At 40.0% G+C, this 13,510-nt stretch overlaps 1 protein-coding gene across 1 annotated transcript in view; it reads right to left on the reverse strand.

The window, feature by feature from the left end:
• efhc2 (EF-hand domain (C-terminal) containing 2) overlaps window positions 1-13,510 on the reverse strand; it is a 118,252-nt gene that overhangs the window by 25,194 nt on the left and 79,548 nt on the right. Inside the window, exons 8-10 of the mRNA XM_072585167.1 lie at window positions 9,857-10,022; window positions 6,889-7,031; window positions 3,415-3,611 (exon numbers count right to left, since the gene is read on the reverse strand). Of these exons, the coding sequence (XP_072441268.1) occupies window positions 3,415-3,611; window positions 6,889-7,031; window positions 9,857-10,022 (506 nt within the window). The remainder of the gene's footprint in view (window positions 1-3,414; window positions 3,612-6,888; window positions 7,032-9,856; window positions 10,023-13,510) is intronic.

Genomic DNA, 13,510 nt, shown 5'->3' on the forward strand with positions numbered 1-13,510 from the left:
ATTAAGAGTCCAGCAGTAATACCATTAGGTCATTACCTTCCCAATTTAATGAACCTCACCAGAATCTCAGAAATTTGGGAAAATTAAAACCAACACATCAACTCTCCCACTAACCAATTCTTTTAAGTACCTAAGAATGAATGAATGAATGAATGAATGAATGAATGAAATAATGAATGATTTACTTATTGTCACACATACTAAAGCAGATACAATGAACATTATTCTGTCATCATAATCTGGCGCCATTTTGAGGTACTGAAGAAAATAAAGAAAGTACTTAAATTGAGTTTGTGTTCTTTGGCAGGGGTCCCAAATATGTCTCCAGACCTTATGCAAGGTCTCTGCAAGGTCCCTTCTCCAGGCTTACTGCAGCCAGGGGCCCCCACTCCACCAGCACTACAACCGACTCCTCACCACCAATTCCAGGAGGCCATGCATAGGGCCTACAAAACCAGAAGTGCCCACTCCAGCCTCCCTTGTTGGAGTGGGAACAGGAGTTGAAGTGTTTAGCCATGGGGCGGTGGGGTTGGTTGGTGCAGGTGTCCCAGAGATGTTGTCTGAAACAATCTGCAAGTAGGCATCCTGTCTCGCCAATGTAGAGGAGACCACATCGGATGCAATGGATACAGTAGATGACATTGGTGGAGGTACAGGTAAATTTCTGTTCGACGAGGAAAGATCCTTTAGGACCTTGGCGAGTGATGTCGCAACTCCCCCTCCCACTCTGTCAGGAACATGCAGGTCCTGGGCCTCCTCCATCGCCAAACCCTTACCACCTGACGCCTTGGAGGAAGAACGCTTCATATTTCCACCTTGGGACCCTGCAATCACACAGGATCAATGTGGATTTCCCCAGTTTCTTCTGCCCACATTATCCCAGTCCCAAGCCTCTGACTCGGCACTGCCCTCCTGACCTGTTCATCACCTTTCCCATCTATTTGCTCTGCCCTCCTCTCTGACCTATCACCTTCATTTACCGATTGCATTCTCAGCTACCTTCCCCCCAACTCCAACCCCTCCTTCTGTTTATCTCTCAGGCCCCCTGGCCCACAAGCCTCATTCCTGAAGAAGGACTTATGCCCAAAACATCAATTCTCCTTCTCCTCAGATGCTGCCTGACCTGCTGTGCTTTTTCAGCACCATACTCTTACCTCTGATATGACAGTATGCCATCAAGGAAGACAGCAGGAATACAGCGTTATTCATATTCAAGTTGTCAAGACTGTAAAGCAAACAAGTGATTGTATAAAGTCAGAATTCACACAATACCAGGTTATAGTGCTACGGGTTTATTTGAAATCACAAGCTTTCAGAGTGCTGTTCCTTTGTCAAGTGAAGTGGAGGGAAGCACATAGGCACATAATTTATAGGCAGAGAGATAATGGCAAGATATTCCAGGTAACAAAGAGCATCAAAAGATAAGTACAAATGGTGTGAGTGGAATGTCGAAGGCTGAATAACACATCTTTGCAGGTGATCAAAAGTGTTAAACAGTGTGATTAAAGTGTCAACAGCTGAATAGCAAGTGAAAGGATGACCTATGATCTGATTTATGAAGGCAGAGAGATAATTACAAAAAAATCAAAAATTAGATGGTGCCAGAGTCAAACCTAATGGCTGGAATAACATGATAAGTATAAGAGTCACATGACGGTCCAACCAAGGAAACAAGTAATCCAAAACTGTACAAACTAATTAAGATAGAGAGATAATAACAAGTTATCCAGGTGATGGTGTCAAAACAGGACAGTAAGGAAGATTTCACAAACACAGAAGTGTGGTGAGGTTACATGTAGCACGACATGAACCCAAATTCATGGTGCAGGCTGTCCTCATGTTTACAGAACTTGACTATCAGTTTCTGTTCAGCGATTCTGTGTTGCTGTGTACCTTAAAGGCCACCTTGGAGGATAGTTAACCAAAGATTGGAGGCTGAAGGTCCTTGATCACTGAAGTATTCCCTGACTGGGAGGGAACTCTCCTGCCTGGCAATTGTTGTGTGCAGTCTGTTCATTTGTTGTTGAAGTAGAATCTGCATGGTCTTGCTGATATACCATGCTCAAGGCATCCTTTTCTGCAGAGTATGAGGTAGACAACATTGGCCGAGTCGCATGAGTACGTACCGTGTACGTGATAGGTAGTGTTCCTACTTGTAAAGGTGGTGTTCCCTCAGCACATCTGGACCAGTCGAATAGGAGCATTCCTTGTCACAATGAACATTTCCGCACTCTATGACGACAGCCCTCACAACAATGGCATCCCTCCGACAGCATCAGTACTCAATACCAACAACAGCCAATTCCTGGACGTCATCTTACAACTCATCTGCTTCATCCTTGACCACAATGTCTCCCACCTTCAATAACCAGCTCTTCATCTAGACACACAGAATAGTGCGTCCACTTCTCCTGACAAAGGAGCAGCACTCTGAAAGCTTGTGATTTCAAATAAACCCCTAGGAGTATAACCTGGTATCATGTGACTGCTGATTTTATACAATTACTTGTTTGCTTTGCAATCTTGACAACTTTAATATGAACAACGCTGTATACCTGCTATCCTTTCTTGATAGTACACTGTCATTTCAGAGGGGAGAGTTGATGGGAATGCTGTACACACCAGTAAGGTCGTAAGTAACCTTGTTAGTTTGTGTTGACTTCACACTGACACAGGAACTCAATCTTGGATGGTCTACTATTCTATGATTCCGTCAGTGAATAAGTTTGTATCGAAAATGGGTAATAAGTAAATAGAGTTTGGATTTTAAAGTGAAAAATTGAGGGTAGAGTTATATGCATGATACATGAAAAATTAAAATGGTTCATATTTACAACTACTGGACCCTGGCAGAGTGTATCCACTGGTCACATCTCTGGAGTATCCTCTTGGATAACCCAATCGATATTCTGCCCCTAGGCGTTACAAGGCAGCGAGTTGTAGACTTAATATGCGTTGCTTACCTGAGAATGAATGAGTGAGCTATATTTCCCGCATTAGGAATACCATTAAAGAAGTAGAAGATAAATATGTTTTTTCTCTCTAGGGCACAGGTGTTTAAATTACAAAATAAAAATCAAAAACACTGTGGATGCTGTAAATCGGAAGCAAGAACAGAAGTTGTTGGGAAAGCTCAGCACGTCTGGCAGCATCTGTGAAGAGAAATCAGAGTTAACGTTTCGGTCCGGTGATCCTCCCTCAGCAGCCAGACCTGCTGAACTTTTCCAGCAACTTTGGTTTTTGTTTCTGTTTAAATTACAAAATGTATAGATTTTAACCTTATTCTAAATGATCTGCTTAAACAGTTGCACATTACAATATAATTACTTTTAATAAGTTATTTGTGGGCAACTCCATACTATAAAGGTAACAATAAGAAAATAAAAGAAAGAACCAAAATGAGGTATAACCTACTTCATCTGCATTCTTTTCCATGTAATTGAAAGTATACTCATCAGCATCTACCAGACAAAAATAGTTCCCAAAGAGGCAAAGCCTAGCTCCAATGAACAGATCCTGTTGAGTATAGTACTTAGATGGTTCACTCTTAAAAAGTTCTTGGCCAGGTATTTTCATTTTCATTCTTTCTAAAAATTTACCACCAGGAATACCTGTGGGAATAATACATATATTTAGAACACCACGACTTCAAACATACACAAATTGGCCCAGATTTTCACCATGCTGAAGCCTCTTCTAAGTGACAAGTGCCAATCTCTTCTAAGGGATTGGCGTCTGCAACTTGGAGTATAGAGATTAGGCCTACAAAAAGCAATAACATCTTGGTGCAATACCAATAGCTAGTGCTCTCCATCTGGAGAGCTGAGGTGCCTCTGAAGATATTGTTCCAAGACACCTCAGAATTGGGGTCAAAGATCATTTTTGGGGAGCTGAAGGTGATGTCTTTGATAATCAACAGTGGAGAAAATTGTTTATGAAAGCTGCATAACCTCCATTGGACTGTATAATTTGTGAAGATTGGTAACACCTGTCAATTTTATTTTATGAATCAAGGTTCTTTTCTCAAGAAAGTCCAGTCTGCAGTGGAATCTTACAATCCTAACAGTGTGGAAGCAGGCCATTTGGCCCATCGCATTCACACTGACCGTCCGAAGAGCATCCCACCCAGTGGAATATAGAACCTCAAGTAATAAAAAATAATTTGTTCCCCTGTTAGCTTGGGTCCTTATGGATATCAGCTGAGTTGGAATCATAAGTGAAGGGGGATAGGGTGGTGCATGGAAGTAGGCACTGTCGACATAGGAATTATTAGGGACCATTGAGGATGGGGTTTAGTTTACATGGATTAACATTGATGGAAGCTGGGAGTGTGTGGAAGTGAGGGAGAATAAGGGAGCTGTTAGAGCTGAGGACTGGAGGAAAATTTCATATTTTAGTATTTTATTTCAATTATTAGTCACAATGCAGGAGCTCTGAGGCCAGCTTACTGGACAGTCTGCTGCAGGAACTGGCAACGTCCTCAGCTCTTCCTGGGGCTGCAAATAGGAAGTACAGTGGCTAAGTTCGAGTTTGTGGAGCCAGGATTTCTCCCATCTCTGTATCTGATCCAGGAATGAAAATTGGGGCCAATGTGATAACCTTTTAAATATGTAATATAGATTTGTAATGAATAAATAATCAAGGGATATATTCATAGATATTGTGAACAAACAAATAGGGAATGAAACTGACTGACCACTTGGTATCAGAAATGACAAAAGGAAATGTTGTCCAGATGACCCCGCAAAGTGCTCCTTACTAATGTAGAGTCATACACAGAAGAGGCCCTTTGGCCCATCAGGTCTGTGCTGACCTATGAACATTGATCTCACTTTGCAGTACTTGGCCCATAGCCTTGAAAGTTACAGCATTCCAATTGTTCATCCATGTACCTTTTAGAGGTTCCATGCCTCAATTGCCCTCCCAGGGCAGTGCATTCCAGATTCCCATCATTCTCTTGGTGTTTTCACATCTTTCCTCAAATTTCATCTAAACCTCCTGCCTTTCATCCTAAAATTTTGCCCCTCATTATTGACCCTTCAACTAAGAGGAAGAGCTGCTTCCTATCCACCCTGTCTATGCCCCTCATAATTTTATAAATCTCAATCAGGTCCTCCCTCAGCCGTAAAGAAAACAACCTGAGCCTATCCAGACCCTCTTCATAGCTAAAATACTCCAACCCACCCTGATGAATTCCCTCTGCACCCCGTCCAATTCAATCCCATCCCTCCAATAGTGTGGTGAAGCCTAACCAAAGCTTTGTACAGCTGGGGTCTCATGCCAAAATTAGGAAAGCTATCACACAGACTTGTCAAGCAACAACCTGACCATCACATACCCAGAATCATACCTTATATACAACATCACAGACCATATCATCACCGTTCCTGGATATGTCCTGTATGACCAGCAGAATAGACCTAACAGAGGTAGCAGAACCATGATATGCACTTAGAAGGTAGCTGCCCTAATAGGCCTCAACATTGACTCCAGAACCCATGAAGTCAGAAGACATCAGGCAAAACATGGGCAAGGAAATCTCTTACTAATTACCATATACCACACCCCTCACCCAGTACCCAAATCAGTACTCCTCCATGTTGAGAAACACTTGGAGGAAGCACTGAAGATGGCAACAGCACACACAATACTGTGGGTGAGGGACTTCAAGGTCCACCACCAAGAGTGGCTCGGTAGTAGTAGCACCAATGAATGAGTTGGTCGAGTCCTACAGAACATAGCTGTCAGACAGCATCTATGACAGGATGTGAGGCAACCAACAAGAGGGAAAAACACACTTGACCTCATCCTCACCAATCTGCCAGCCACAGATCATCTGTTTATGACAATTTTGGTAAGAGTGACCACTGCCTAAACCTTGTAGAGACAAAGTCCTGCCTTCATTGTGTTATGTGACGCTATCATCATGCTAAGTGGGACAGACGTTGAAGGTATTTAGCAATTCAAGACTGGGCATCCATGAGGCACTTTGGGCCATCAAAGAGCAAAATTGTACCGCAATACAATCTGCAACTTCATGGGCACATATCCCCCACTCAACTATTACCATCAAGACAAGGAATCAATCCTGGTTCAGTGGAAGAGTGCAGGAAGGCAAGCCAGGAGCAGCACCAGGCATACCTAAAAATGAGATGTCAACCTTAATACAGTGCCAATACACTGCATTATAGGAAGGATGGGATTGCTCTGAAGGAGGTGCCGAGGAGACTCACCAAGATGTTGCCTGGGATGGAGCACTTTAGCCATGAAGAGGGGTTGGATAGACTTGGATTACTTTTTTGGAGCAGTGAAAGTCGAGGGGGTATCTGGTAGAGGTGTATAATATTATGAGAAAAGAGTTAATATAAAGCAGAAAGGGAATGGGATAAGGACTACCTCCAAATACCTCTCTAACTCGTACACCATTCTTATTTGGAACTATGATTTGGAGATGCCGGTGTTGGACTGGGGTGTACAAAGTTAAAAATCACACAACACCAGGTTATAGTCCAACAGGTTAATTAGAAGTACACTAGCTTTCGGAGCGACGCTCCTTCATCAGGACTATAACCTGGTGTTGTGTGATTTTTATATTTGGAACTATATTGCCATCAATCATTGTCATTAGGTCAAAGTCCTGGAACTGCTCTCTTATAGCATGATGCGACTATCTATACCATACAAATTGTGGTTATTCAAGAAGGCAGCTAACCACAAGGGAATCTAGTAAAGGGCAATAAATGCTGGTCTTGCTAGCACTCTTTGCATTTCATGAATAATGAAGATCAAAGCACAGGTAGAGAAAGCTACTCAGATCTGCAACAAGACTTACAGCACTTGAGTGGACTATACAGTCTGACTATAGAATCCTCTGTATTAAAAGTTTACCTGAATTTGGAACAGGAGGTTCAAAAACAGCAATGGTATCATCACTCAGAAAATATGAAATCACAAACTTCCGTTCACTGTTGATTGGATCATCTGTAATCAGTCTGGCACTGAATCGGAGCACGTTGCTTTCCAATCCCTGTCTAAAAAAAGGAAATTCCCAATCAGACACTGAACGATTCATTATTGATGGTATTTTCTATAACATAAATTATGTTAGATATATAATACAATAATCAAGTATTAGCATCAATAAGAAATAAGCCAAAAAAAATGCTGGACCATACATAAAAAAGAAAATTAGTAAAAGGAAACTGTAAAGGATAATTTTTAAAAAAAAGGATTGAAACATTTGTAATGAAGAGGGAAATCTATGGATGATGGAATATAACATAAATTTTAAAAACACCTTTGCTGCAGAGTGTGATAGTACAAATGGCAAAAGGAGCAGTGTATCAGTTCTGCAGAATAACTCTAGGTAAGAAAATACTTTGAAAAACTGGTGGAACACCAAGTAGAAAAGGCATTGGATCCTGCTAGCCTGCTTCCCGGAACTCATTGGTGTCATAGAGGAATAACATGAAATGCAAAATTTTCTAAATATTTCAGGATATAGAATGGTGTAGGAATTAAGCATTGTCTATGTAAATACCTCTCTTCAGAAAAAGACAAATCAGCTATCAATATACCACCAAACATAATGTCAGTTGTGAACAAGTTCTGGAAGACCATTACATAGGTTAAAACTAACATTCTCTGAAATAGACATATACTATTTGATGAGAGTCACAATAGGTTTGTAAAAAAGGGAAGTATTGTCTGATAACTTTAATAACTTTGAGGAAGTGAGAGAAGATATTAATTAAGAAAATGCAAAAATTAAGAATTTTTGAAAGTTGCTTGATAAGAAAATGAAACTGTTTTTGATAAAATTAAGGGACAGCACATCAAAGGAGATAGAAAGCTGGTTAATGAATACCAAAAAAACAGACGCAGTTGATGTTTCTGAGAATAGATAAATATAAACAGATAGCTATAGAAGCCTGCCTCATTGGCATAAAGTGGATATGTAAGAGTGCAATATGGGGGTGTTTGGGCAAGGGGGCTGGTGGTGAAGGGTCGGCTGAATCTAGATTGTGTTTTTGGAAACTGTCACTTTTCATATTGGTAAAGCTTACTCCATAGAAATTCCATGTGTCTGCCTGAAACAGACTTACACAAATACAGGGCCTGATGACTATTTTGGATTTCCTTTGTAAATTTTGATTGTGCATAACATCAGCATGTGCTGGGCATCAACACGATGCCTGAAATTTGTCCAAATGAATTTGTAACACGTAGCTTGTGGCACCTTAATTTTCACAATTAAGTTAGTTTCCTAAACATTCTTACTTTTTTTATATACAACTCACATCAGTAATGAATATACAAGACCAGAAAGCAACTGCGGATGCATAAAGCCGTTTAATTTGACAAATGCTTATTCCATTCACCTAGAAAACCCTGACAAACCTCCACTACTGCATAAGAAAAATTCAAATGATTCTGGATACTGACATTACTGAAACATAAATGGACCGTTGAAGTGTGCAATAAAATCCATAAAGAAGAACATTAAAAATAAAAATGTGGGAGAAAATTTATTTGCATCAGGGTACTTTATTGATATCATTGAAGAACAGTTTGTGGGCTGTGAAAACAGTGCTCCATGTACTTGCTTAGAATTGCTTTCAATACATTTTTCCACCTAGATTTTTAAGATTTATACGATTATGTTGCCAGGGTTGGAGGGTTGGAACTATAGGAAGAAATTGAATAGGTTTGTGCTGTTTTCCTTGGAGCTTCAGAGGCTGAGGGGTGACCTTATAGAGGTTTATAAAATCATGAGGGGAATGGATAGGGTAAATAGACAAGGTGAAAGTGAGGAGTGCAGATGCTGGAGATTAGAGTCAAGATTAGAGTGGTGCTGGAAATGCACAGCAGGTGGGGCATTACCCGAAGAGTAGGAAAATCAATCTTTCGGGTAGGAGTCCTTCATCAGGAATGAAGGAATAAAGGAATAAATAGACAAGGTCTTTTCCCTGGTGTGGGGGAGTCCAGAACTAGAGGGCATAGGTTTAGGGTTAGAGGGGAAAGATATAAAAGAGAACTAAGGGGCAACTTTTTCAAGCAGAGGGGAATGCATGTGTGGAATGGGCTGCCAGAGGAAGTGGTGGAGGCTAGTACAATTGCAACATTTAAATGGCATCTGGATGGATATAAGAATAGGAAGGGTTTAGAGGGATATGCGCCAAGCGCTAACAGGTAGAACTACATTTGGTTGGGGTAACTTGTTTGGCATGGACGAGTTGAACCGAAGGGTTTGTTTCCGTGCTGTACATCTTTATGACTCTATGAGTTTAATCCATCATCCACAGGAACTCAATATTCTGAGGTCTGCCACTATTTTTCTACTGTTTAATGACAGCAAATAAAATACATGTTTGCACAAGCATAAGTTAAAAGCAACAAGCAGTAATTCGGTGTGAGCTCCAAATGATGAAAAAAAACATTTATTGTTCATAAAGTCATTCATTTAGGGGAGGTGATGACCTATTGGTATCATTGCTGGACTATTACTCCACAGACAAAAGTAAAATTCTGGGGACCTGGGTTCAATAAAAATATGTAATGAAGAGTCTAATGATGACCATGAATCCACTGTTGATTGTTAGAAAAACCAATCTGATACATTTATGTCCTTTACAGAAGGAAACTGCCATCCTTACCTAGCCTGGCCTGCACATGAGTCCAGATCCACAGCAATGTTGTTGACTCTTAACCTCCCTCTGGGCAATTAGTGATGGACAACAATGCTGGCCTAGCCGGTGACGCCCTCATTCCATGAATAAATAACAAAGATTCTTCTGACAGACCAATGTACAAATGTCTTAGATCATGCAATTAGTTGTATAGCCTCTTATCTTACCGGTCCTTCTCCATGAATTTTATAATATTACGTTGTGGTGCTTTGGGTACCAGACCCAGGGTTGAATTGAATGAGTCCTCCTCTGATCCAAAGCCATTGTATGGAGGGATTTCTCTTTCAAATGTGGTGGTTGATTTTGACTTGTATTTGACTGGTGTGAAGTCCACTGTTAATTCATAAAACAAAAAAACAATTATTAGAAGTAAAATACTGCAAATGCTGAAAATCTGCAATTTTTCCAGTATTTTCTCTTTTTATTTCAGAAACCCTTGTCTGCCTGATTATTACTATCTGAAAAACAACAATGTGGTTCAGCTAATGATACTAAACAGAAAAACCAATATTATACATTCTTTCAGTAAAACAGATGGTTGAAATTTTATTTAAATTCATAGTATGGTTACTTAAAAAGTATATGGATGATTTATTGGCACTAAATTTTAATTTCCAACAAACTACAACAAACAATTGAGTCTATAGACAGTACATGAAAGGACAATTTCCTCCACATTCAGCTAAAGAATTCATATTGACTTTGAATGTGTCCATTTCTTATTCTTGTAATGTGTACTAATGGACATTACTGTCTTTCTACTGTATTTTTCTTTTATCCACTCATGGGAGATGGGTATTGTTGATTGGCCAGCATTTAATATCCACTCTAGTTATCCTGGAGAAGTTGGTCATGAACTGCCTTCTTGAATTGCTGCATTGCATATGTTGCAAGCAGACCGTCAATACTATTAGCGAGGAATGCCAGAATTTTGACCCAGTGGTAGGGAAGGGTCGGCAATATATTTTCCAGTCAGGATAGTGAGGCGATTGGAGGGATACTTGCATGTGGTGGTATTCCAATGTATCTTCTGCCTTTTTCCTTCCAGGTGGAAGTGGTTGTGGGTTTGGAAGGTGGTGTCTAAGGATCTTTGGTGAATTTATGCAGTAGATAGTACACACTGGTGCTACTGAACTTTCATGGTGGAGAGAGTGGATATTTGTTGATATGATACTAACCAAGTGGACTGCTTTGTTCTGGATGGTGTCAAGCATCTTGAGTGTTGTTGGAGATCCACTCCTCCAGGCAACTGTGGAGTATTCCATCACACTCCTGACTTGTACCTTGTAAATGGTTTTGGGAAGTCATAAGGTGAGTTACTCACTGCAGTACCTCGAGCCTCTGGCCTGATTTTGCAGCCACTGCATTTATATAGTGAGTGAGGCTAAGTTTCTGGTCAATGGTAACCCCCCCTGGGTGTTGGTAGTGGGGAATTCAGTGATGGTAATGCCATTGATAATGAAGGGGTGGAGGTCTGATTGTCTGTTCTTGGAGATGGCCATAGGCAGGTATTTGTGTGGGGTGAATGTTACTTGCCACTTTTCAGCCCAAGCCTAGATATTGTCCAGATCTTGTTGCTTTTGAGCATGGACTGCATCAGTGTCTGACCAAAGTAACCAAAACAAAAATGCTGAGTTTTACAATCCAATATGTTTAAAACCATATTTAGCCCCAAATCCCCTGGATTCTGTATAATGGTTGGCTGTGTGATCTGGTATTGATCCCAGAGTGTTTATGGAATCAGTAGGAGGAATTTCCACTTGAACACATGCATCATTCAAACTGCTGAAAACTCCTGTATCTACTTGTGTAGGGGCAAGAAGAGGATTAGGAAAATTAATAGAGTGAAGTGAAAAAAGGGTTGTTTATTTGCTTTTCCTGCTCAATGATCGAATTTCCATAGCCCTTGTATGGGTGCATTCTTCAGAACATTGAGAACACCAGTATCTATTTACACAGGAAGAAGACATTAAGGAAGAGTGATCAACTGAGACGACAAAAATGTTGTCTATTTGTCCTTTCCAAATGCACCTAGAATCTTATTAGACTCAGTCAAGAGGAAAAAATATGCCAATATAAAAAAAAACTTTTAAAACATTCTTAGCTCTTTGGAAGTCCAGACTGATTGTCTGGCCTGCATTTCATCAGTGCGATCCATAGGAACATAGAAAATCCAGTAGGCTATTCAATCCATCAAGCCTGCTCCACCATTCTCAATAATGGCTAATCATCTTCTCAATGCCATTATCCCATACTATCTCCATATCTCTAATGTTATTAGTCTCCAGAAATCTATTGACTTCTGTTATGAACATGCTCAATGATTGGGTTTACGTAGCCCTATAGGATAGAGAATTCCAAAGATTCAACATTGCTGAGTGAAGAAATTCTTTCTTGTCTCAGTCTTAAATGGCCTACATCTGATCTTGAGATTATGACCCTCCCTGTATAGGCACCAATGAGGGGAAACATCCAATCTGTATCTACCTGATGTCAGACAAGGGGAAAGGGAGGTAAATTTAAATTATGATTGTCTTCCTACTCTTAAGCTCAAGGAAGTAAGATATTGTCTCAGTAGGCTGAGAAGTGTTCCCCAAATTTTTTTTGGAGTTTTTATTCTTAGAAATAAATCCGTAGGAAAATCCCTTAAGGAGATATCAAAGATAGGATTTCTTTAATAAAACATTCAAAATACCACAGAATTTCTTTGCTACTTCGTTCACACACACACATGTTCACAAATGGAAGAACAACAGTTACAACTTATACATTTCTTTAAAAATCAGAGCTGTTGGTATTATTTATTTGAACCTAGTGAGCCAATGTCCAATTAGGAGTTTGTCATGTGACTGATCTTTCAGCAATTCTCCTCCTCAGAGCAGAAATGCAGATGGATTGCTTCAACAGTACAGTAATATTCATTGTATTGAGAGAATTAGTCCAGTTTAGTGGGTCAAGTCCAAAATTCTTTCTACAGAGTAAACGTCTGAGAGGGGAAGAGAAATGGAGAGCAGGCATTCTGGTTGTTCAAGCTTGGAACTGCTCTTTTCAGAATGTTGAAACAACAATCAAGTGATAAGCTATAAACTATATTCTTTAACAATCCAACAAATGCAGATGTGTCATGTGACAGCGTCATTTCTGCTCAGCCATGTATATAGAAACAATGTACTTTGATTGCCCTTACCAATATGGCCATTTTAAGGTGAAGGCATCACCAATGCATCCATTATCTCTGGAGGTACTTTCTTCAACACTCTGGGATGAAGTTAATCTATACAATTTCCTTAAATGTTAGTCATTGCCTGTGGACTGTCAAATCCTTTTTGTGTACTTTTCCAATCCAACCTGGTCAACTCACCTCGTAGTTTCTTTATGCATACCTAGCTTCAGAATGACCTATTTCACATTAAAATGTCAAGTAAAATTTGATCATATCATGAGCACGATTTCTCAAAGGCTTGTTTACAGCAAAGTTATTAATTAGCTCTTTTCTTATTACATCGCACCAAATTCAAAATAGCACAAGCCTTAGCTGGCTCCTCAACACACAGTTCCAGAACCCATCTCATACACACTAGTGGAGTTCATCTCAGCATTAATGCTGACTTGTTTAACAAATCTGTATGCAAATTGAAGTTTTCCTTTATTACTGGATCACCCACATTAGATGAATCAGATTTCCCGGTTTGTAAGGTGGCCAACATTAGTTCAACAACTTGGTGTTCAATAAACAATTCCCAACAATGCTTACTGTCCCTTTCTGTTTCTTAGTTTTACCCAAACTGACTCTGCACCATAATCCTTTAACTGAAGATTCT

Source organism: Chiloscyllium punctatum, chromosome 15, assembly GCF_047496795.1.
Source record: "Chiloscyllium punctatum isolate Juve2018m chromosome 15, sChiPun1.3, whole genome shotgun sequence".
Lineage (NCBI taxonomy): Eukaryota > Metazoa > Chordata > Chondrichthyes > Orectolobiformes > Hemiscylliidae > Chiloscyllium > Chiloscyllium punctatum.